This window comes from Cimex lectularius, unplaced genomic scaffold (assembly GCF_000648675.2).
Source record: "Cimex lectularius strain Harlan isolate CLEC.00 unplaced genomic scaffold, Clec_2.1 scaffold76, whole genome shotgun sequence".
Lineage (NCBI taxonomy): Eukaryota > Metazoa > Arthropoda > Insecta > Hemiptera > Cimicidae > Cimex > Cimex lectularius.
The window spans coordinates 1-25,086 of record NW_019392636.1 but is presented as its reverse complement, the minus strand read 5'-3'; the positions used below and the strand labels follow the sequence as shown (position 1 = coordinate 25,086).

General features: G+C 35.6%; 1 protein-coding gene and 2 non-coding genes across 17 annotated transcripts in view; all 3 read left to right on the top strand.

Annotated features, from left to right (window-relative positions):
* Positions 1-23,261, top strand: part of LOC106669791 (liprin-beta-1) — a 137,223-nt gene extending 113,962 nt beyond the window's left edge. For 5 of the 15 annotated variants that reach the window (XM_024225978.1, XM_024225982.1, XM_024225980.1 and 2 more), the window contains 11 exons: positions 14,996-15,175; positions 16,728-16,931; positions 17,252-17,540; positions 17,878-17,992; positions 18,074-18,190; positions 18,267-18,429; positions 18,571-18,994; positions 19,058-19,266; positions 19,333-19,467; positions 21,941-21,994; positions 22,059-23,261. In XM_024225978.1, the coding sequence (XP_024081746.1) occupies positions 14,996-15,175; positions 16,728-16,931; positions 17,252-17,540; positions 17,878-17,992; positions 18,074-18,190; positions 18,267-18,429; positions 18,571-18,994; positions 19,058-19,266; positions 19,333-19,467; positions 21,941-21,994; positions 22,059-22,103 (1,935 nt within the window). In that variant the 3' untranslated portion in view covers positions 22,104-23,261. Of the gene's footprint in view, positions 1-2,559; positions 2,692-7,818; positions 7,947-11,105; positions 11,226-14,154; positions 14,204-14,535; positions 14,886-14,995; positions 15,176-16,727; positions 16,932-17,251; positions 17,541-17,877; positions 17,993-18,073; positions 18,191-18,266; positions 18,430-18,570; positions 18,995-19,057; positions 19,267-19,332; positions 19,468-20,083; positions 20,176-21,940; positions 21,995-22,058 lie in introns of those variants that run through there. The other 10 variants (XR_001340994.2, XM_014399517.2, XM_014399519.2 and 7 more) reach the window with 10 other exon arrangements.
* Positions 301-373, top strand: Trnaa-ggc. Its single transcript has one exon. It is a non-coding gene; the product is annotated as a tRNA-Ala (tRNA).
* Positions 1,562-1,634, top strand: Trnav-aac. Its single transcript has one exon. It is a non-coding gene; the product is annotated as a tRNA-Val (tRNA).
* Positions 23,262-25,086: the final 1,825 nt, after the last annotated feature.

The following is a 25,086-nucleotide window of genomic DNA, read 5'->3' as shown; positions in this document are numbered from 1 at the left end:
AGTCTTTTTTTATATCCTTCAATTTGTATTATAAGATTTTAGCATATATTGACCAACCTCTAAAGAAACATGACGTACTGTGATAATTTAATAATTGTTGGTGTTTCAACGCTATTTCAAATCTGGTTGACTCCCTATTTTGCCGATTAGACATCTAAGTACAATAAATAGGCGAATGCTTATAATACGGTGGTTACATTTGTCTTTTACAAACAATTGTATGCTTAGTTATATGTACCTATTTGTGTTAATACTAAGGCCGTATGACTGTCTTAATGTACTGAAATATTACAGCCAACCGTTTCCGTGGTGTAGCGGTTATCACATCTGCCTGGCAAGCAGAACATCCCCAGTCCGATCCTAGGCAGAAACAATATTTTTTATTTTTAATGAATTTTTAGAGTAGTACATACAATAAATATTTTCAACTATCAATTACCAGTAAGTTTTGATAGTGTCTTTTCACATTTGATCATTAATATTTATCTCACACTTGAATTAATTTTTTTAAAATTTGTAATCTATATGCACTCTTATGCAAAGTGAGTGGAATAAACATAAAATCAAATACAATAGTGGCCAAGTTTGATGCTGTGGTAATTGCGAGCAATCGATAACGTTCGAAAATATTTCTAATAATGAAAATTAACGATAATATCACAAAATTATTGTTTAAGTATTGATATGTACGATTATTGATCGTCTTTCCCTAAAGAAAAAGACGTTTCTAGTTTATGAATGGTTAGTATTTCAACCAATACTAAGGCAAAAAAACCGTCTTGAAATACTGAAATACTACAGCCAACAGTGTAGAGGTTATCACATCTGCCTAACACGCAGAAGGTCCCCAGTTCGATCCTGGGCGGAAACAAGATTTTTATTCACATGAAATTCATATGGACTTAATCTCCGTAAATGTTAAATTGGGTATTTAATTTTTGTGTTTTGTTTTTGTTTTGCTAAAATAAAGTAGGATTACGATATAGTATTTATTGAGGAAATAAACATGTAATTTCAATATGGGCTTCAAGGTTATCATGTATTTCAAGATAATTTATTATACATTAGTCGATATTGTTTTTAATATAATATACCATAAGATGTAAGATCGAATTAAAGATTAAATATATAAAAACAGTTCGTTTTAAGTACTCATCACATCACCCAGTACATTTAAGTACCTCTGCAAAATTCCTTGTAGATCAGTGGAACCGTTTCTATAATAATTCGTATTTAAGTGCATTGAAGGGTACTTAAGACCGAATTGTCTTTTGGACTTTCCAAAACAATATTTTTGCCTACTTTCCTGGAAGGGTCTGTTGGTTTTTTTAACTTTTTATACAATTAATCTTCTTTAATCTAATCCTGCATATTATTCTATTATCCTAACGAAATAATAATAATAATAATATAACACAATTATTGTTTAAGAATTGATATGTGCGATTATTGACCGACTTTCCCTAAAGAAAAATACGTTACTAGTTTATGAATGGTTAGTATTTCAACTAATACTAAAGCGAAGTGATCGTCTTGAAATACTAAAATGTTACAGCCAACGGTTTCCGTGGTGTAGCGGTTATCACATCTGCCTAACACGCAGAAGGTCCCCAGTTCGATCCTGGGCGGAAACAAGTTTTTTTTTTTGTAATAAAATTTTATAATGAATCGATAGTGATAGCAATTACCTTGATGTATTAATTATTATGTTTACATTATTGTAGTTGATTCCACGTTTTTTTCTCTCCTCCTAAAAAGGTTTTTTTTAAATTATAGGGAGTCTTACGAGGTTACTGCTTGGTAATTAACATTGATGTTTTTTAACATAAAATAAAAATAAAAATGTGATGTAAATGGTATTAATTAATAATACTATAATGTGTACTACTCTGACTGTACTTCTTGTTATGGTTACTGATGACGGGCAGAAAAAATAGCCCGAAACGTAGACGAAAATGTGAAATAAACTAACTTTTAAAACCACCACGTGTCTCTTGGACTACACCTAATTTAAAGAAACTCTAGTTAGTATGGTGACCGACAGTGGTTACAAGATCATGAAGATATTGTCAATCCTGGATTGAGACTATTTTTTTTCCATGTAAATTTCATACTCTACCTCTATTTAAATGAAATTGTATGTTAAAGAAAAGTCAGAAATATTCATATTTTGAGAAAAATCGAAATGGTATAAATAATTTAGTGCAGTATGTAAAACTTTTTAAGGTATGATGTTCTTTGAGGTTTTGTGAGATATTTTTGGGAATTTTTCGTACCTTCTGACCAGTTTAGACAGATAAATTTCAATTGAACCTGTTTTTTCCCGTTTTGATAAGACTCAAACAGCCGAAAGACTTTATCCACTGTGCTAAAATCCTTCCAATTCAGGTTCTATTTAAAATCGAAAAAAATCCTCGTATGTACAACCCCTTGAGATTAATCGGTGAAAAATCTTGACCTTCCTAGTAAGATCGGATGAAAAGTCTTCATCTATTTTCAACACTCTCCGGGAGATCCGCGTCTGCGGAGGGGGGGCGAGAACGTCTGCCCAACTCCGCCTCCACAGAGATCCCACTGTCAGTAGTGATGTGAAGATGGTCCGCGGTGGCAGCGGCCGATTCGTCGCGGCGACCGTCGCTCTACTTGAAAAACAGCAGACGAAGCAGCAGACTTCGGATAACAACAACAAAGGTAAGTACAATTTATTTTTCAATTTATTTTTTTACAAATCTTTCCGTCAAAAAAAAATCTTAAGGCCAAATTTGCTTTTGCGTCAAACCGTTGGTTTATTTAACACGCTGTTGTGCCTAATGCTTAAAAAATTAAACATTTCCAATTGTTAACTTTTTCCGTATTGCAGGCCATAACAAACATTTGTTATATAATTAAATTTTATTCCTTACAAACATTAATTTTGTCCATAGTCAACAATGTTCAGAAAAGAATTTCTAAGAAATAAAATTAAAATTTTAACAGTCAGAGTTGAATCAATGTCAATTTTCAGGGCTGTTGGTGAAAATTTTCCTTAAAAACCACAATGAAAAGTTTATTATTTATATCTGCTGACTATGATGACTTTGTATTATATCATAAAAATCAGATAAATATTATAAAGTTCTTGTTTTAAAGTTTAACTCCAAGCTTCTGTCAAATGATTTAAGAACTTGGCCTTTTCTTTTGGAAAGGATAATATTTTCACATCTTCACTAAGATTTTCACTTTATAAAAAATCTTGATTAATAGTCTGTATTCCTCTAAATCTTCATTTTAAGAAAAACCAAATTTTTGTCGATTTTTGGTCAGTTTTCATCCTCTGGAGTCGAGGAATTGCTGGGACGCATCTGACCGTAGCGCAATACGAGAAAATCGCAACTGAATCAGATAAAAAATTCAGAACACTGATTGTGAGTTACATGCTGATCGTTTTGGCCCAAGAGATTGCAAATTAAACTTATAAACCCATTTCAATTATTTAAAACATACATTTCTATTAAATCTGAAAGAAACCAGTTATTGCGTGGTAGCGTAATTTATTTAGTGTTCCGGGCTATAAAGCCGATCTTCAGCATTCCCAGCTTAGAATTTCGAGATATGACAACCACTAGGTCTTTTCTATTCGTGTCCCGCTTCTAGGCCCTTGAGAGGGCTTTGCAGGTGAGAGATATGACAACCAGCAATCAGTACGGTTCATGTCAAGATATACACAAAACTACCATAAATTTTTATGAGATGAGATGATGCGAATAGTCAGTTTTTCCTTATTAATATTATTTGCAGGATTATTTGTAATTTTTAAGTTCTAGATATAATACGGACCTAAAGACTCATTCTTAATGAATTGACTCCAGCGTAAATATTATTGCAAACCTGGCTTTCTTGTACGTTTGATGTCGAAATTAGAACTTAAAAAAAAGGCTTTAGGTAAAGTTTCCAGCATTGACTAAGAGTTGAGTAAACAGTTTATTTCTCAAGAGATAAACATCTTATTTTCAGCATATGCTGTGGAAAAAAGGTTAGTGATGGGTTTTGTGGGTTTATTATATAAAATTTGTTTAAGGAAGACGCTTTTCCTTTGTTTTTTTGAGATATATCACCAGTTAGGTTTGTTCATGTTTTGAGCCTCTTGTTATTTTTGGCCGGATTTTAATCCGTCGGCTCGTTTTCTTTGTTATTTCCCGCGTTTACTTGCATTACAGACACATTCGACTGTGCCCTACTTGGACCCCATTTAATCGGAGAAAGGGGTGAAATGGAAATCGGAGGTGTCGGACCGAAAAAAAGAGGATGCCCGTACTACTTTAATGAGTTGCGGTATGTAAATAACGGAAAGATAATTGCCCCGATCTCTTTTGAATCCGCGGACACCCAAGAGGAAAGACTGTCCTGGGTGATTTTGTAACCTAACCCTGGAAAGTCCGCCCCCGGCTGCTCTGAATCCTTAAACGGGGCCGTGAAAAGAAGCCGTGTCATTTTTCCTGTTAGTTGTCAGGTCCAGGCTGGGTTTGCGTTTGACAAAGTCCCGATAGAAAAGCCCACACCTTCGCATCTCAATTAATTGTTCCCTTCAATTTACATTCCATTTCATTCATTACCGATTTTTATTTTTATTGACTCATTTGAGGCCGTAAAGGATTTTCTCATATTTCATCTCGTCCTGGATGGTGAAATTGTTATCGGATTTCTCAAGCCTTTCAGGCCATTCCCACAGTTATTTTTTTTTATTTTTATTAATTAGAATTACAACAAATAATCCAGGATAATGGACGTTAATGTCTAATCATTTTTTATTNCCTGAAGCCAAGAGTGGCTTATAAAAATAAACATTAAACAGTAACAATCGCACCTTGAATCGTCCCTGTACTAATCTCTAAAAAGATTAAATTAATTTGATCAATTAACCAAGATTATCCTTACTTACTTAATAGTAATTTTTTTTTATTCAAAAATTAACTACGATATTCTGAAACAGGAGAACGCACACCACCCTCGAGTCCGAAATCACAAAGGCCCAGATGGAAGCCAATCTCTGCTTTTTCATCCGACCCGCCAGGAAATTGAATCCTTTGTGTTCCCTCTCTCGATCAATTACCATTATGAGAATGGGCTAAGATGTAAAATTGGACAAAAATCTATTGGCGGCATTTATTTCCTAAGAATTTAACCGTGTACGCACCCAACACTTTCGGTTCAAATCGCTACTCGCAATACACTTTCACGCCGAATAAATTGGCAAACTGCTCGCTGATTATGGGCATTTTCGTAATCGTTTTGTTTTGTGCCACCAACACAAGAGGAATAAAGGCATTTTTAATGGACTAAATGCCCTTGTTGATGATTGTGGATGATTTTAAACCAAATTAGGAATTAAGAGGTTTTACCTCACAATCGGCGATAAAAAAAACGAAACAAGTACGTTTCTTCTAATTGTAATATTATATCATTTTGAAAGTAGTTATAGCAAAAAATATGGCCAAAACATTTTCAAAGTGTGTCACTTTTTTTATGGAGCAATGTATTTGTAATTTGGTGATGAAGCAATACTGATACCCCAATATATTGTTACTTTAAAGTATCAAAACCCCCTAGTGAGTATATAAAATAATCAATACGGTGAAAAAATACAGAAAATTGATAAATACTGAGCACCTAAATCATGGTGAATCGTCTCATGGTCACTTACTCTGTTAAAAAATTTTTTATATATTTTATTTGTTCATCATGCCCGATTACATTAGATATTACATGAATTAAACGTAATTAAATATTACAAAACATATTTACAATATAAAAATAAAGTAATACTATTTTTTTCCACTCAATATTATATTAACTCCTAATAATGATTTAAATAATTTTTTTAACTCTTCAATATTATTTACAATTATGTGTTAATTATTCATGGACGCCATTATTCCCGACACCAACTTCATAAAATACGGTAGCATTTCGGTCTCCAAAAAGCATGATTTTGTTGGGGGCGGTCAACGTAAGCCCTGGGTCATCATGTGTTGCAACAACGGAAGCCTGGCAGCCGTTGCTCCATCGCACTCCAGAAGAAGATGATCCACAGTCTGAGGAGGCGCCCTGCTGCAAGAACAAGCTGGGTCGGGGATAATATTAAAGCGAAAGAGGTACTCCGCCAATTTACCATGTCCTGCAGGATTTGACTAAGCCTGTAGTTCATTCGCAGGTGGTTCTTCTGTAAGCGGCACGAGACCGATGGAAAGAATTCCCTGGTCAGTCGCCACTGGATAGAGGTACACCAAATTTCTTCCCATCTAGCCAAGCTGCGTTGATTCAGCCATCTCTTAACTGCAGATAGAGGGACCTTTGAATATGCAAATGGCAAGTCTTCTTTTTTGGAAGCAGCCTTAGCCATTTGGTCAGCAATCTCATTTCCCGCTGTGCCCACGTGCGCCCTGACCCATGAGAACGAGGCTGTGCGACTCTTCTCACTCCGCTTTAGGTTACTTCTTGATGTCTTCTATTAGGGACAGATGTATTTTAGTGTTCAGTAGCTATCATTTATTCCCCACTCGAATCGATGCCGGTGGTTGTGCCTTTGTGGCTTGTTGGGATGAAGAGACACTTCTGGAAAGACAGATTCGTCGTGTTTCAAACAACCAAGCTGAACTTTTGCCTATATTGAAATGTTTGGACTGGCTTATTGATCTAATGACTGATAGTCAAATATTTCTCGACATGATCGCCAACACTAACCACATGTCCTTGGTGGATAGAATTCGGCTAGCCTTATTGAGAGTCTTAATCAGAGGAAATGCCATGTAGTTTCAGTAAGGTGGGTAACGAAAGAGCTGATTTATCGGCGAAACAAGCATCGGAAGATGAGATTTTGCAGGTATCGAATTTGTTCCGAAAACCTATGTAGAACTGTAGAATACATAAGAAAACAGTGGGAACTGCAAAAGTGGTAACAAATTTGGCAAACAACAGGGGAAAGGTTTGCTCTCTAAGGATTTTTTTCCATCTTTAGGGGTAGGACTTTTTGGTGTCAATATATTTCTAGTTTTCCTTCTGATGACTCCTCATCTTTGCTGATGTTATAGATATAAAAAAATATTGTTTCATTGTTTGGTTGATGAATGGGTAGGTAATTTTACTAAATTTTTTAGCGACTCTAAAACCCAAATTGCGATCCTCCACATTCGTCGATTCTGCCATTTTGCTACTTTTAATTATAATTTTTTTTTGTCCCACTACAGTAACCCTGCAGGTACACTCCTGAATGATGTGCGTCCTTGTCTGTTCCCCACCTTCACAAGGAGTCTGCGTTTTCGCTGATGTGCATGCATTTCAAATATGCTCCGTTTTTCCCGTGCCACTTGCCATAATTGTCTTGTACGTGTGGGCAAAGATGGTGTTCCTTCTGTCGTGAACTGATTGAAAATAGCTTCTTGTAATCATGCCCTCATCTGCCTTTATCCACTTATCGTTCCATTTTTGTAAGCTTAGCTTTCTTCCTGTATTTTAATGTAGGAAAAAGGTACTTTTATAAATGAAATAGCTAAGTCCTATTAGTGTACACATTCAAATGTCGTATTGCTTACAGGGACCTCTTTGAAATGTGTTTTTCCTCGAATAGATTCGACTCGAAGGAGAACGGAAAAAGCATCAAAGCGACTCTTTGCCCCAACGAATATTACAGGCCCAAATTGATCACGGTATTGATAAGACCGTTAAACCATACGGTTCGGTTAAACGTCGTAATCTAAAGCAAGTGGGACGTCTGCCAGTTCGCGAACATAAACGAACAAAAAGCTTTTATGTAAAACGATCGTTTCCATCTCCAGTGGCCGCGGAGCAGTAGGGCAGTTAAGTCTATTCTTGGCTCTGTTGAAAACGACGGGGGGATCCTCTGGGCCTTAGTTCACATCGGAACTCGTGCCCTGGCACCGACCGGAAAATGCACTCTCTGGACTACGAAGGTGAGTACAATTAACCCGGTTGTTACAGTCGACAATCACCTCATCATCCGTAACGTTCTGATGTGTGTTGAGTTGATTTTTGCCCTGATAAACGCCATCCGTATGAGATCGGAAAATCGGTCTGCCCGGGTTTGTAGTTTTGTCAGATCCATCCTTAGAGAAGTGATAGCATACGTGGGACAACCGTATGTCGAAGTTCGAATTAAAATTCGACGGAAGATAAAACCAGAGTGGATGGGCAACTTGCCCACAAAATCTGCCTTTATGGGTTCATTGCAGGACTAAAGGAATGCGATGGTTTTTGGCAGCAGATCAACCAGCCAATCGAACGGTTTCAAACACCGAAGACATTGTTGAACATACGAAATCGTATAAATCCTCAACTGGGCTGCTTGTTTCTTTCAATTCCTGTTATGCAACTCTCGATTCATAATGAAATTGCGTTTTTACCGGTATAAATGCCTCTTTTACCCCTCGGCATTGATTTGCCGTGATTTACGTATCGGGTCTACGTAACGACCTCCGTCAAAACAAAGTTGATAAAAAACTGAAAGACTCTTCTTTTCCCTACATTTGTCACTGCTCTTGCCCCGGAACCCACCCATCAGCTGAAGGTGTTTGAAAGAGTGCTTCCGAGCAACAGGTGTCTCAGAACACGGAGCTTTTTTCCCCGGGGGACAAACGTTATTTATCACAATCGACCGCAAACCCGAAGAAACGTTTTGCTGTTCACGTCGATGACGTCTTCAAGGTAGAATGAACAAATTATTGACTTCAAGCCAGATTACATAGTTTTATAATGAAATGGCCTTAATTTTCACTATACTTTAAGTAATACTATTACAATCGGGAAAATTCCCACCGCTGAATGATAAATTTTACCGTTACACCTGGTAAAATCGACCGCTTAACCTTAAATATTATTATAACACTGCTAAAATCCCACCGCATAAAGGAAAATATTAATATTACCCTCTGGAAAAATCCCAAAACTAAACCAGAAAAATTACTATTACACGAGTAAAATTCTAGCGCGAACCAAAAATAGTATTATCACACTCTAGTAAAATCCCACGGCCGAACAGAAAATGTTACTATTACACTGGTAAAATCTCACCGCCCACTTAATTTATTACTGTAACACTCTGGTAAATTCCTACTACTTACCCTCAAATGTTACTATTACACTCTGGTAAAATCCCCCGGCTAAACAGAAAATATTATGTTGTTTAAAAATGTTGATTGATAAAAAATAATTGAATGTTATTAATTGGCCAAGCGGACCACGAAAAATAGGGAATTTAATTAATTTATTACTATCACACTCTGGGTAAAATCCTACTACTTAACCTCAAATGTTACTATTACACTCTGGTAAAATCCCACGGCTGAACAGAAAATATTATGTTGTTTAAAAATGTTGATCGATAAAAAATAATTGAATGTTATTAATTGGCCAAGCGGACCACGAAAAATAGTGAATTTAATTAATTTGTTACTATTACTCTCTGGGTAAAATCCCACTGTTAAACCTAAAATATACTATTTCACTGATAAAATCTCACCGCTCAACTTAATTTATTACTATTACACTCTGGTAAAATCCTACTACTTAACCTCAAATGTTACTATTACACTCTGGTAAAATCCCACGGCTAAACAGAAAATATTACTATTACACTGGTAAAATCACGCCGCTCAACTTAATTTATTACTATTACACTGTGGTTAAATCCCACTGCTGAATGTTAAACAGTAATTGGAGAACTTTTGCGGAAGTCTTAGAAAAGCAATTTACATCAAACTTATCTCTTAGATCTACAATTCAAACAAACTGTGGAAGAGACACTTCAATTCTAACTTTTTAAACAACTTTTCACTCTAAACAAAGCTATAAATATTAACAAACGCACGCCAACTAGAAAAGCACCCGGTCAACATCTAAACCGTTTCGTAAAGCGTAGGCTAGAAGACTTTTATATTAACACAACATGTAACATACAATATTGCAGGTGATTTGTTATGTGTTGTGTGAATATGATCTCATAACTGGCAAAAATCAAAAAATGTTATAGGCAGCCTAAAAATTATTGAAAGTCTTATTCAAACTTCTGTTTGATAACGTTCCATTCTACAGGCTTAAGTTCGTGTATCAGTCGTTCAAGCATTTAATTTTCTTTTAAGGATTAGATTTTTGACCTATCTTCTATTTTTTCTTCTTATTAAAATAGTATGTAGCAAAATCTTGTTAGTCGTAGTTGTCCGATTTGAAGAAGTCGTGTTTCTTCAATTGCTTCCTTTACTACTTCCTCCTATTTGAACTGTATCATTCTTAATTTCTATAGTGTTATCTTTTATGTTGATATACCTTTCTAAGCTTTTTCCGTATTTGTTCTCTTTTACCTCGATCACTCTTTTCACTTTCAGATGTTCCATTTATGTGGTGACGAGCCTTTTTCATTTATCTATCCTGTATATCTGTACATTTCTGCCAATTTTAGATTCTTCAAAGAACCCAATGTCCCCTCGATCTTCAAATAAGCTTAGTTAACATTTGCTTCTTACGCTAATATTTAGGGTAAAGGGTAAAAGTTATAATAGTCTGTTTCGCATATACACAAAGGAAAATTGAAGAATAGTCTCTGCTATAAATTAAATAAAATGGTTAAATTTCTTTTGTAATGGATAAGTTTAAGACTCAGTAACTTTAATAAATTTTAAATAACATCATGTTTTATAGATTATTTAAAGGGATAACTCCGATTCAGAAGGGGAATCTTTGAAAAATTGCACAGATTCTTTATCTCCGGCCGGAATTTTCTTCTTGAATTTTTTAAATAAACTAATGGAATTTTATCATTATGCTTTAATCGAAGGAGAGAATTTAGGATGGTTAATTAATATTTTTTCTGTCGAGTAACGGCAACATTTTATCCATTTCAAATAAGTAAAATTAAGTTAAACAAGAAAGGTTGTTATAATTATCCGTTCTGCACTCAGTCAGGCGCCCGTTTTCTAACATCCTCTCATAGTTTTACTTTTATCAAATGCAAAGAAAAAGTTAACAATTGGAAAATGTGGAAAATGCGGGCTTAACTTTGAATAAAAAGCTCTGAGCCGATTTTCTCTGAGCTTTTTTCTGTTTTTTTGTGTTCCTAGATAGTGTAGAATCGAGCATGGACGATTCAACGCTAAAATGTAACAGCTCGACGGACTCTGGGAAGGACGACCAATCCCTGATTACAAGCACTTCTTCGACATCTTCGAACTCGAATGAAGGTAAAAAAACTTGGCTTTGGGTTTTTTAAATATAATTTTTTTGGTGAAGGGATTCGGATAAAGCGGAGAATAAAATAAACACGGGATTATTATATTTTTTGCTCTAACTTTGTTTTCTGTATGCTTTTTCTACTGTATGAAGGGTATCTGTAAAAATACTGTAGGTGTATCTTGATTTATGACTTAAAGAAGCTGGGTGGAAAATATTTATTAAACATAATAAGTAATTCACTTAGAATTTTATGAAGAACAATAGAAATTTTTGTTTGGCCGGTAACGATTATCCTGAGGTCCGCCTATTCTCGCCGTTTTGGTCTGTCGAACCGCCGTCTTCACTGGTGAGTTTTTTTAATGAAAAGAAGCTAATAGTGTGAAGATATACTCACGTGAAAACGTGCTGATGGGCCATTGAAGATGGCACGATGGCAAAATACAGGCTGATAAAACCAGTGAGGACAGAGAGACTAGGTCTAGGACCAAAGTACGAGTTCATAAAAAAAAAATACTGATTCCTGATTGTTGATTTATATAAGCTCAAATCTCCACACCCATGTACATACATACACGTGTGTTCAGTTTAGCCTATCATTTCTCACAGTCTATTGGCAATTCCAGCTTTTGTAATTTAATAAATCGAGAATCATCCCTGGGTGTTGGCAGTCCAGGGGTTAGACCTCGGCCTTATCCAACCGGCCACCAAGGGCTTCCAGGGGCTATCAGCATCTAGGTCATTTCAACCCCTAACGCAATCAGTTCCTAAAATCAAACCCATTCATACTCTCGCTCATTCTTAAATACATCCTTTTTTTATTTACATACTCAGGGTGGTAGAATACTTGATATTCCTCCATCACGCTTTGCACCTACACTAACCTAAATGAGGGTCAATGTGGTACTTAATTCCACCATCGGACCTCTTATACTACACATTCGCGCCAATAAATACATTCACTCTCAATACATGCTAGAGACACAAAACTATCAGTTTTATATACAATAAGACAATATTTTTTCCTCCAAAAATCAGAACAAGAGATCCTAATACCCACTGCCATGCTCTCTATGTGGAACCAAGGTATTGGTACCCTCCAATTAGATAGGACATTGAGAAATCTTTCTCAACATACAGGACACATGTGGGCTTTCATCCAAAAGTAAGTATCCATGTGTCAACATCGTCTGGCGTGTTTTTAATCGGGTGAGGATGGCACCTTTTCTATGAGTCAGATCCTGTTAGGGCCCCTTTTGACACTACTCTTGATACCAGCTTCTCTGCCGATTATCACAAGAATTCTCACAATAAAAAAATATTATACTCTAACCTTGATAAGAGTAAAAATTAGTTATACAATATATTCTAAAGTATAAACAGACTTGCAGTTAACTAATAAAATGTAAATAAACATAATAAAATATAATTACAGAAAAAAAAGTATTACACGTGAAAATATTTCAGACATTTTAGCATGGACATTATTATCGTCTATCACCCCGACCCTTACACCTCCATAACGATCATGATAAATTTATCAAAATTAAATAAAAACAAGTAAAATCTAAATAAACAATTATAAATAATAATAAAATTTATACATGAATGTATTAATGAGGTAATTTTTATTCTTGTCGTGTCAGTCGAGTTTTTCTTTGTTGGCTATCTATCTTTCTAGATGGCTTATCTGAAACTATTTGCTTGCAGGGAAGATTTTATTTAAACATATTCAGCATTGACTTTTATATCAATTGTCCAATTCATTCTATGTTTCTGTGATGGATTTGAGACAGATAGAATTTTAAAACAGTTTTCAACAAATCACTTGTATTTTAGACAGTGTAGACCCAATCAATTTTGTGTGTGTGTGTGTGNGAGAGAGAGAGAGTGAGAGGGTGTTTCAACCACAGAGTAATATGAACCCTCAGGGTGCTGGTATTTTTGATAAAACAACCCTCATTTGTAAGTATGTTGGGTTTGGATGCAATGCTGCTAGATTCAAAAATTAAATTTTCTGGGATGAGCGCCGTGTTAACCCCTAAATTGTTGCAGCCCCGATACCCTCGACCCATTCAATGTTGTAGAAACAGGCAGTTTTCCTTTTTCTTTTTTATTTATTTTTAAACGTGTCTTTATTCCTCAGTTTGTATGTTTTAATCTTTCAAAATCTTTTACGCGATTTCCTCTGCATTTATGCTCAAAATAAGCCAAGCCCTGCAAATCTAGTGGACATACAAATGTAAATTTTACGAGATTAATGATTTTTTAAATCATTTAATTTGAGAAAAACTGTGTCAACCCTAATCCAATCGTTACTGATAATTGTGGCCTGCCCATCCTTGCCGGGCTGCTCTGTCAGGTGTGTTTCATAATTTCGCCACCTTCAATTCACATTTGATATGTTTATGTCATAACAGTATAATTTTATACAATATACCTAACTATTTATACATTACAAAAAATGTTCAAATTTTTGTGTTTAATAACTAATTCATTTTAATATTGCTCGCTTATTAATACATTTAATTTTCAGTCATTGAATGCTTGTTTATGTGTGGACCTTTTTTGCTTGCTTAACACAATTAAATTAATTTTTTTTAAAACTATTTATGTTCAATAAATCATTAAAAATCATCAATATCGCTATATTAGGCTTCCTACCTTTTTTAAATCATTGACAATATCTCTAGTTGAGAAACAAAAAGAGCAGAAAAAGAAACATTTTTCATTAATCGCCCAATTTAGATTATTTACAAAATCCTATAAACTTGTACAACGTAGCCGGATATATGTTGTTTATTTACAATACGAACTAGAATCGTCCAGCTGGTGAGGCATAAACAGCCCCCCCCCCCATTGAACTTTCACCGAAAGCAATCTTCAATATATTTTTATTTTTATTTAAAAAAACCTGTTATTAAGAAAGTGGATTAGTTCTATAATGTTTTAGTTTTACGCTAGTGCTTGTAGACAATTATACCAAAATGTATGCTAAAATTAACGCACAATCTCTCTGAAGATCACATCCCTTATCTGTGATTTTCAGAAATGAGAGTCTTTTAGCCTTTGAATTATTCTTGCAATAAATTGCACTAAGCTCGATTATTATCTAGGGTGATAACTCATATTCATCACTTAATTATCAATTCTCTTTGTAAACAGCATATTTAATAATTGATGCTTTAATTTGTCTGTTTATTCTATCATTTGTTTCCTTTTATAAATTCTTTTTAAAAAAAATATATCATCCAGACTGAAGGCTGAAATTATATGGAAAAAGAAACATTGTGGCTAAATTGATCTTTTTTTTTCTTGTAGATTTGGGCTCGATATGTTGCAAGAATGACTTCCAGTGGGTGTTGAGGAAGGAAGAGAATGTACAGGACAAGATAAAAGCCGAGAGAGGTAGAGAAAGAAAGCAGCCGGAGGTGAGGATGCGCAAGCCGTCTGTCAGCTTGGACCGGAAAAGAGTTTCAAGAAGGGAAAGAGACCATAAATCCAGGTCGACCGCTACACCGAAATATCACGATTGCTGCAGCCACGATTACAGGGCCTACTGTGATTACGGTGACAGACTTTCAGCACCAATGCACGACTACCGGATCCCTTATTTTTACCGTCCACCACCTCTTATGCCATGCGATTACCCTTATAGATTTGTCACAAAGGTGTGAAAACAAAAGAGAATAAAATTTATACAACCGCCAAGTTATTATTAGGAAAATTAAATGTTATATGTTCTAGTTTAACGTGATTTATAAATGATTTGTTCTTTCAGCCGACAAATGAACTACAGGAGCAACTCAGGAGGTTTGAAAGCGACAAGGAGACACTGTCACTCCAGGTCGCTGTGCTTACAGACCAAGTGGAAGCACAAGCAGAAAAAATTGCAGATTTGGAAAGGACCATTTCAGAGCAAAAGCGACAGATCTCTGCTTCTGAAGACCTTTTACAAAGGGTAAATTGATTTTTTTTCTTTTTTTTTTANTAGAACGCTTTACCATCTCGAGAAGGTCAAGTCTGGAAATGGGGGCCAGAAGTGCAATGTAAAAAGTTTTCTTTTGTTTACCAGTGAGAGTTTAGATCATCAGTCGACTAGTCGTTTTTAGCATGAAAAATCGTATGTTACAGTTTATGCGCTCTCAGGTATGGGGGGTTCCACATCAGTCGTTTGTCCAGGTAGAGTATGAGGTGTACATCACAACAGGGATGGGAACGTTGTTGAGGTAGCGTAGGAGTGCATTCTTGTTTAGGGTGAACATTATACTTGTGGATTTCGTTTCGTTAATATTTATTCTCCACTGTCAGAGTGATTTTGGAATCAATTTATCAGGAGACCCGGAAACAATCTTCACAACTTCCTATAAAGTCTCAATGAACTATAAAGGAGAGGAAGAACACAAAGAGAGCATCAGATACAATGATATGGTACACAGATGGCTCCAAAACAAACAAAGGAACTGGATTGTGCATTTTCTGTACAAGCCCAAAACATGAGCAATCAAACTCATTAGGGAAGAACATTTCGGTCTTTCAAGCAGAAATACATGCCATCAATTCTTGTGCCCTGGAAAATCTTAAAAGAGGTTACACTGACAAAAAAAATCCTCATAAGATCAGATAGCCAAGCAGCTTTTAAAGCATCAGCATGTAAAAGAATCACATCAAAATTAGTCAGTGAATGCATCCATCTCCAAAACCTGGGGAAACACAACAACCTGATGATATCTTGGGTGCCAGGGCACAGGGGAATTTTGGGTAACGAGAAAGCAGATAGACTGGCCAGAGGAGGATCTGCAAGACCATATATAAGCCCCAAACCTATTCTTTGGATAACAAAAACAAATAAAGAATCCTCCATCACAGAATGGATCCAAACAAAACAAAAGGAGAAGTGGATAAACTCTAGCAGTGCTAGACATAGTAAACTTATGATGAAACAACCCTCACTGAGACTGGCAAAAACACTGTTGCAATTGGAGAGGGCCAAACTCAGAGGAGTGGTAGGACTACTAACCGGTCACTGGCATCTGAGAAAATATCTACACAATATGGGTTTATTACAACAATGATTCCATTTGCAGATTAAGTAATGAGGAGGAAGAAACAGCCACTCATATCATCTTTGAATGCGAAGCAACAGCTCAATGAATATTTAACGGAAAAAACTTAGGGAATCAAATTGCAGCAGCAATAGTCAATGACCTGATACTTCTAAGAAGAAGGATTGAGTCTACTGACTGAATTAAGGAACTAGGAAGGCACAATAAGCCAGAAGGCTGCAGTGCCTGGGGAATATAAACCCCGCTTCCTAGTATCATTTTTCTCCATACCATTTATCAGGAGAAAGGATTGTGGTATAAGCGACAAAGGTGAGGGTGATAGTGTTAGGTTGCTTACTTAGGTCGGAGGTATAAATTGACTAAAGGATATAAAATATAGGAATAAACTTATTTTTACATATATTTATATGAATTTATGATATCAAAGCAAGACCTTTTTCTCCGTAGGAAATGTTGACAAGGTCATCGCTTGAGACACAGAAGCTCGAACTTCTTGCAGTCGTCTCTGAAATGAAGAGGCACGAGTCAGCGCTCGAGAAGGACAACATCGATCTGAGGGACAGACTAGCAGAAGAGAAGAGAAAAAACAAACCACCCTTGGCACCAAGGAACCACCTCTACCCTTCTACATCCACCCCCACCAACTTTTCAGTAAATATAAATTGTTGCCTGTTTTATTTTATTTATTTATTTTTTTGTTTTATTTTATTCTTTCTTCTGAAAGTCGAGAGTGTTTAAGTTTTTAAATAAAACGTTAACAAATTGAAATGGGTAATTATTTAATTAATGATGCTTTAACATCAGCTTTCAAAATGAGTCTTTGTACTAAAAACTAGCATAATTAAAGAAATTTAACTTGTAATGTAAATATTAGTTATTTACATTTTTTATTGAGTATAAGAGCAGATTGAAATAAATTTTAACATATATGCAGTTAAAACAATTTATGTTTGTTAAAAAAAAATAAATAGGAGCCTAGGATTTCACCCTCGCCAAGCCCACTGTCAACCCATTCAAGAAAACTAGACTACTCTGATTCAAGTCACAACACACCAACATCACAAAAGGTAAGGTCGTGTTGTTTGTCTGTAAAAGGAATTAATTTTTTAACTAATCGATTTTTTTGTTTCAAGGTGCTAATAGGAGGCCAGTACAGGAGTCTTCCACGTGAACATCAAGGTGAATCCACTGCCCTGAGGCGGGCTGTTGTCTTCGGTAGGCCAACTGATCATCCTCGGTGCTCTTCAGTACCGAATCTAGGTCTGATTCACGCTGACACAACCACTTTGCCATTTTGCCTGCTTCGTCGTTCATTCACACCGCCTTGTCACACCACACCATTGCAAATTCCTCGTAGATTTTGTTTAAATCGTTTTTTGTTTAAGTGTCCGCTTTTCCGGCGCACGTCCAAGCATGTAAACAGCATGATGTTCACCTCCATTGTAAATAAAGTTTCGTGTGTGCAAAGTGTTCTTGTCAGCTTTCGTCCTTCATTTTGCGTTTTACTGTTTTTGCATGATACATATTCAATAATATTGTCCTGAAAATATCTTTTGCGTCGTGTTAATAATATTTTCGGTATTTTTCTCTTGTACAGCTGAAACCGAAACGATAGTTATTGACCGTGAAAAAGACGGGGAACAATATACGAAAGAATCGAGCCCAACTATGCAGTCAGGGCAGCCAAAAGGCATCAGGAAAATTTTTGGGAAGTATGTACACAGTTCAATATATAAAATTAATTAAAACACTAGAATAAAGACTTTTTCTAATGATTAAATTTTATCGAACAGGATGAAACGGAGTGGTTCGGGCAGTCTTGACGATATCCCTTCTGAGGAACAATTTACGAGAGGAGGAGTGAGATCGACAGCTGGCCCAAGGCTCTGTGGCAACACCCAAGGCGTCAAGTAGATCCTTTCCTTATCATAAATATTTTTAAAAACCCATCATTTGATACAAATCATTTCTCTTTTGCATAAATAGGAATGATAAGCCTTTCTCCGAGTGGACCACTGATGAAATCTGTGCTTGGTTCAAGGAGATGGGGCTTGAAAATTCACTTCAGGATGCTAGAAGGTGGGTGAAGACTGGGCAAGTTTTGTTGTCAGCAACACCACAAGAAATAGACAAAGAGCTTAATATAAAGGTGAGTTTTTTTGATGTTGATATATTTGCTAATCAAGTCATTGCTATAATTCCTCCATCAGTATAGAAAAACATAAAGGGAATATGTTTATAGTAATCTCATCCAATAGAATAATTTTGATTTTTTTTTTTTTTATTTAAGAATCCACTTCTTCGCAAGAAGCTTCATCTAGCGCTAGAAGCCGAGAGGGGTGTGGCTAGTGACCCTTACCTAGAGTGCGCAGGGCGGCTTGAGCCCGGGTGGGTGCTCAGGTGGTTGGACGACATCGGCCTACCTCAATACAAAGCTAGTTTCTTGTCTGCACGCCTCGACGGCCGGGTGCTTCACAGGTTGAGCATGGACGACATCCAGGGTCTTCACATCAACCTCTCTCTACACCTGGCGAGCGTGCGGACCGGGATCCAGGTCTTGAGGAAGGAGAAGTTCGATCCACACTGCCTAATCCGGCGGTCCGACCCGGAAAACGAGACAGACGAGCGTGTAGAGCTATGGACGAACCACAGAGTTATGGAGTGGCTCCGGCTCGTCGATCTGGCCGAATACGCTCCCAATCTTCGAGGTTCAGGTATGATGACCGTTTGATTTTTACAACAGTCAATTAATTTTTTTTTAAATATGTAAACAATAGGTGTTCATGGTGGTCTGATGATCCACGAGGACCGCTTCACGGACACATTACTCGCCAGCCTGTTATCGATTCCGAGCGAGAAGACCTTACTCAGAAGACACCTTTCGACCCATTTCAAACAACTCCTTGGCCCTGAGAACATCCAGAAGAAACGCGAGGCCGAAGCAACTCTCGGTTACGTCCCACTAACTATAAATCTAAAAATCAAAGTAAGAATCTTTTTTTTTTAAATAAATAAACAATTTTTTTTTAATGGTCAATTATGTGGTTTTCAGGTAGCGAAAAAATCTCAGTTCACTCTTAAACGTAAAAAGAGCAAATACGATGTTGACGAGGGTGAGCTTGTATGTCCGCTTAATGACAGCAGGGGATGTCAAAGCACAACAGGTGACTCTTCGCCAGACATTGGTGTAAGTCACTAACACTACTAACTGTCTTACTAAATGTACAACGGTCCTATGTCCTTGTGTGATTAATCGTTTGCTGTTCACTAAGAAAGCCCTGATTTTCTAATTTTTTTTTTTTTTCAATTTACAAATTTATTGTACAGTCTGTAAATATTCAAAGTGTATTAACCACATAATGAATGATTTTATGGAATATAATGATCGTGCAGTATATGCTGAATAATGTACAGTAAAAAAGGCGTAAATTCTTGAAATAAAGATAACAGAGAACAATTAATTAAGGTTTTTAGTTGAGATGAAAAAAGTTAATGGCACGAGCGGGATTCGAACCCACGATCTTTGGCTAGATACGCCGCTGCTCTACCACTTGAGCTATCGTGACCTCGATCCACTCGGACATCAACTTCCCATCTCAACCCCACCTTATGAGTTTTCCCTCCTTTTTGCCATTTTTCGAGGTTCGCCATTAACTTTTTTCATCTCAACTAAAAACCTTAATTAATTGTAATGATTTAATTGGTCAAGCGGACCACGAAATTAGTGAATTTAAATAACAGAGAACTATATAAAACTTTGTTATTTTTGTTATATGTAAAACTTTCATATAAAATTATTACAGCAATGCCTAGAATTAAACCGAGGACCAACACATCGCAAATTGGAGAATTGGATGCCCCAATGATTAATTGGTTGAATAGAAACCATATTTAAGTAAATTGTTAAAAGTTAAAAGTTGATATTTTTTGCTTTCGCTTAATATTTTAAATTGCTAAAAGAGGTCATACAGACTGACCTGTTTTTTATTTTTATTTTTTTAATTTATTTATATACACTGACAAGCAAAAAAGTCCGCCCACTTGTAATATAAGTTGATTTGTATATATTTTTGTATATATCTTAATTTGTATATATATTAATCAAAGTTTCACGTATTTTAGCATTTAGTAATTGAGTCTTTGTCTAAAATAGTAAAAAAAAGGTAAATTGCTAAGGAAAATATAAAATAAAAAACTTTTTGTTTTAGATTTTATATAGCATTTCAATATCGCGTATTTCCTCCTCTTGCCTTAATTACATCTCGAAACACCTCGGTATATTTTCTACCAGACTGGAAATGTCTCTACGCAGGAGGTTATCTGTTCTTCACAAAGAGTCCTTTCAAGATCGTGGAGTGTGTCAGGTGGTGATGGATGTGCTCTTATTTGTCTTTTGAGGTTATCCCATAAATCTTCGATGGGGTTCAAGTCTGAAGAACGGGCTGGCTAGGCTAAGAACCTGATGTTGGGCTGTTGAAGGTACGTTGAACGTACGCGACATGTGGACGGGCATTATCGTGCATTAAAATTGGACTGTCTCTGATTTCATCGAGGATAGGCAATGCATGATGTTCCAAAATTTCATCCACGTGGCGAGTGGCCGTCAAAAACCCTCCCCGAACAACAACCAACTTTGTGCGACTCTCCATTGAAATTCCGGCCCACACCATCACTGAGTTACGTTGAAAAGGTCAGCTCTGGGAAAAGTTACATGCTTCGCACCTTTCATTTTGCCTTCTCCACACTCTTTCATGCCCACCTGGAGATCATAGAGCGAATCTGCACTCATGTAAAAAGTACAGCAGACCAATCGTCCAAAGACCAATAATCATGTTCTCGAGCAAATGCGAGCTGTGCAACGGCTGTGTGTTCTGGTCAATTCTGGTCCATTTACGGGGCGAAAAGCCATCAGTCCATACTGATTTAATCTTCTTGGAGCAGTGCGTTCAGAATTTGGACACCTCGAACTTCCTTGAGCTGATGAATCGCTTGAGCAACAGTAAGATGCCGATTTCGCAAAAATTTTCATAGTCAAAAAACTGTCATCCTGTGGTTCTGTTACCCTAGGGCCTTTTGGTAGGAACCAGTTTCTCAAAAAAGACGGCGTCTCACAGAGTTTTGTAGGGAGAGGGGGATTTCCAACATTAATAAGTGCCACACCACGCGTAACATCCTCAGCACTAAGTGGCATTTTTAAGTTTACAAATTGAAATTAAGAAAACTAAGATGAAAACTAAACAGTTTATTTGAATAAACATTTTAAATTCCATAAAATTAAACATTGGAAAATCCTTTATCTTGTTTTGGTGTTTACCCCTAATTTTCTCTAATTCCCAATTTAAAACATAGCTTAAACAAATATTTATTGGTAAAAACATTGACACAAATTAAGGGCAGAATTTTCTTTTATCGAGAAAATGAAAAAAAAATCAATTGGGTGGAACTTTTTGCCATTTAGTGTATAATAACTGCAAGATGTCCATCAAAAATTAAATTTATAATTTTCTCATTTGTCTAATGTTTATAAATTTAATTGAACTGCATGGATGCAAGTCTAATGGTGTAATAGAGAAAACCAGCTGGGGAAGCGAAAGTTCTAACAAGGAATCGTGTTAATTTCGTGTATTATAGAATTTATTAAAAAAATAATATCTTTGCAGAAGTCACCAAATCACGTGGTTGCCTCTCCTGATAAAACTTCACTCTCATCGCAGGTAATTTTGCACATTTTATTTTTTAAAAAAAATTAACTTTTATGACTGAATGTTCGATTTTCAGAGCTCCGGGGGAAAAAAGAAGAACGAGCGGATCAGCGATGTCTAATCTGATTATCCACTCTTGAATTTTTATACAACCATCTGATTCGAAACAGTCGACGAGTGTTCTGCATGAAACTACAGTAAATCTAGTGCTCAATTATAACATATTAAAAAAAATTGCATGAACCCTCTTCCAAGAGTAAATAATCCAATTAAAGACCAAAACGGAAACAGCCATTCTTCAGGGTAACAACGGTGTAAATCTATGTGGAAAACTGAAAGGCTGTTGATTGAGTGTTAATAAAAAGAAAACAAAACCACTTGCTTGCTATATTACATTGAATAATTTTAAATTTATTATATAGTATGATCTTGTAAACAACCAACAGCCCTTTCGCAACATTTCTATAAGTAACACTGTAAATAATCAATATTAAAACTAGGCAATAATTTTTTTTTAAATTTGTACACCCGATGCTATTTAACTAAAAGCCACTTTATTTGCAGTTGCAATACAAAAAATGTCTTCCGATTTGATTTAAATGATCTTATTCCTAGTGGGACCAATGAACTTTTCCAAAATGTGAAACTTTATGTGGTTGTCGCCCAGGTCCTTGGCGAAACCAGTTTTCTTTTTTTTAATTTTATAATAAATTTCATTTCTGTATGTTTTTTTTTTTTTTTTTTTTTTTACTAACTGACTTGATTTTTATTAATTGAATTTCTGTTTTATTTTTGACAAATGCAGCAATAATAATAAAATGGCTTTTTAAGGATTTTGTTATTGCTAGCTTTATTATGTTTATAATTTTTATAATAAAGGAATTAATTATATTATATTAAATGATGTAATTTATTATTAAAATGTTAAGGAACTAACTTTAAAAAATAAAAAATAAAATGTAAGGAGCATGAATTATGTAAATGGACTCTTTTCAAGGAGTTGTATACTATTGTTAATAGGAAATTATTATGATATGTTGTAATTTTGGAAAATTATATTTAAAATTAATAAAATAATAATTTAACAAACTTATTATACTAGCACATTTGTGCCAAATAAATGAAATATGAGAAAATACAGAGGGAAAAAATGTGAAAAGTTATAACAATTTTCTTATTTCTTCGACAATAAAATATGCCTGTTTTTGAGTAAAGAATAATGAAAAATATCTGTTGCTATTAAGAGAACAAAAGAAACAAGAAATAATATATATACAAAATGTTCTGCTTAATTATTTTACCTTATAAATAAATACCTCAGAAGAAAAAAAGAAAAGGATACATTACGGCATTATTTGTCTTGCCTGGTTTGCCCTTTGGGTTTGAAATGTATAAATTTTATAAGTTACAAGCTAAGTACGCCGCTGCTCTACCACTTGAGCTATAATGACCTCGATCCACTCGGACATCAACTATCTCAACCCCACCTAATGAGTTTTCCCTCCTTTTAGCCATTTTTCAAATTCGGGTTCGAATCCCGCTCATGCCATTAACTTTTTTTCATCTCAACTAAAAACCAAAATTAATTGTAATATATTAATTGGCCAAGCGGACCACGAAATTAGTGAATTACAAGCTAAGTTTTATTCTCGTTTATTAGCAGCAGTTTGTGATTGTTCGTATGATAGTATTGTAAGCAAATATACCAATAGTTAGGACCCCCTGACCTGATATTATTTGCGTTTTTTTTATAGGTTAGAATCGGAACAACTCGAGACTGGATTATATACACAAAAAAACATTAATTATGCACATTATATTCATTAACAATCCTTCAAATACGTCACAAAAAGCTGCCTCGAGCTTACTCAGCAAGTTATAATAGAAAGTGGCAGTAATGGTTTTACAGCCATTTCTTTAAGTAGGTTTATTTTTAAGGGTGGCCGAGTGGTATTCCGTCTCGTATTTATCATGCCAGTGGTTCTGGGTTCCATAAACCATGGCAACTTAATTGAGAATAAAATGAAAAATAAATATTGTAAACCTAACAGGTAATTCAACGTTAACCCCTGCTGTTTGACAGAAATTACTTTCCTGTTTTTCAATAATTTTTTACTTGTAAGTGGCGCTGACACTATGCTAACTGAAGCGATATCTACCATACACGCTTAATTACTTTTTATGTGCAAGGAAGTGTACCCTTTTTTATTTATTACAAAAATTAAAAATAAATGCTTAAGTCCCCCTCCAGCATTGGAAAGTATTGTTCTTGCCCTAAAAATTGGAAAGGAGAGCCAAAGAAGACAGGGCAGCCAATGTCATCAGAACCAATTCGGTCATATATAAACGAGGGTTGGTTCTGTAGAAGAAATTGATAGCTTAAAAGGAAAAAGAGAATCAAGGCAAAAACAGCAGAAGTGTTGACCACCGGCAGAGAGGATTATTTTTGCTCCCCTCGTCTGCTCCTCCTCTCTGCCGGTGGTCAACACTTCTGCTGTTTTTGCCTTGATTCTCTTTTTCCTTTTAAGCTATCAATTTCTTCTACAGAACCAACCCTCATTTATATATGACCGAATTGGTTCTGATGTCATTGGCTGCCCTGTCTTCTTCGGCTCTCCTTTCCAATTTTTAGGGCAAGAACAATACTTTCCAATGCTGGAGGGGGGGGGACTTAAGCATTTATTTTTAATTTTTGTAATAAATAAACAGACAAATTGAGACTGGCAGGCTCGAGGATACAGACTGGGAAAAGTGGCCTCGTGTGCAGCCGAGGCCATTCTTGATTGATTGATCAGGACAAATTCCGGAAGTGGATTTGTGCCTGCTATAAGGAAGAAAGAAGTTGGCTGAAGAGGTAGTAGGCCCTGTCTCTCTCTCTCTCTCTCAAAAAAAAAAAAAAAAAGAGTAGGCAGCAATGGCCACTAGAAAATAATTTTATTGTGTTTGTAAGTAGTGCAGCAATCATTAGTTTTACATAATGTAAAATTTAGCTGTGGAGAAGATATGCTAATTTTGCTCAATTTTTTAAAATTTAAATAAAGGTGTTAATTTTGCTATATAATTCAAAAATTTTTACTTGATTAACTTTTTAACAGAAACCAACC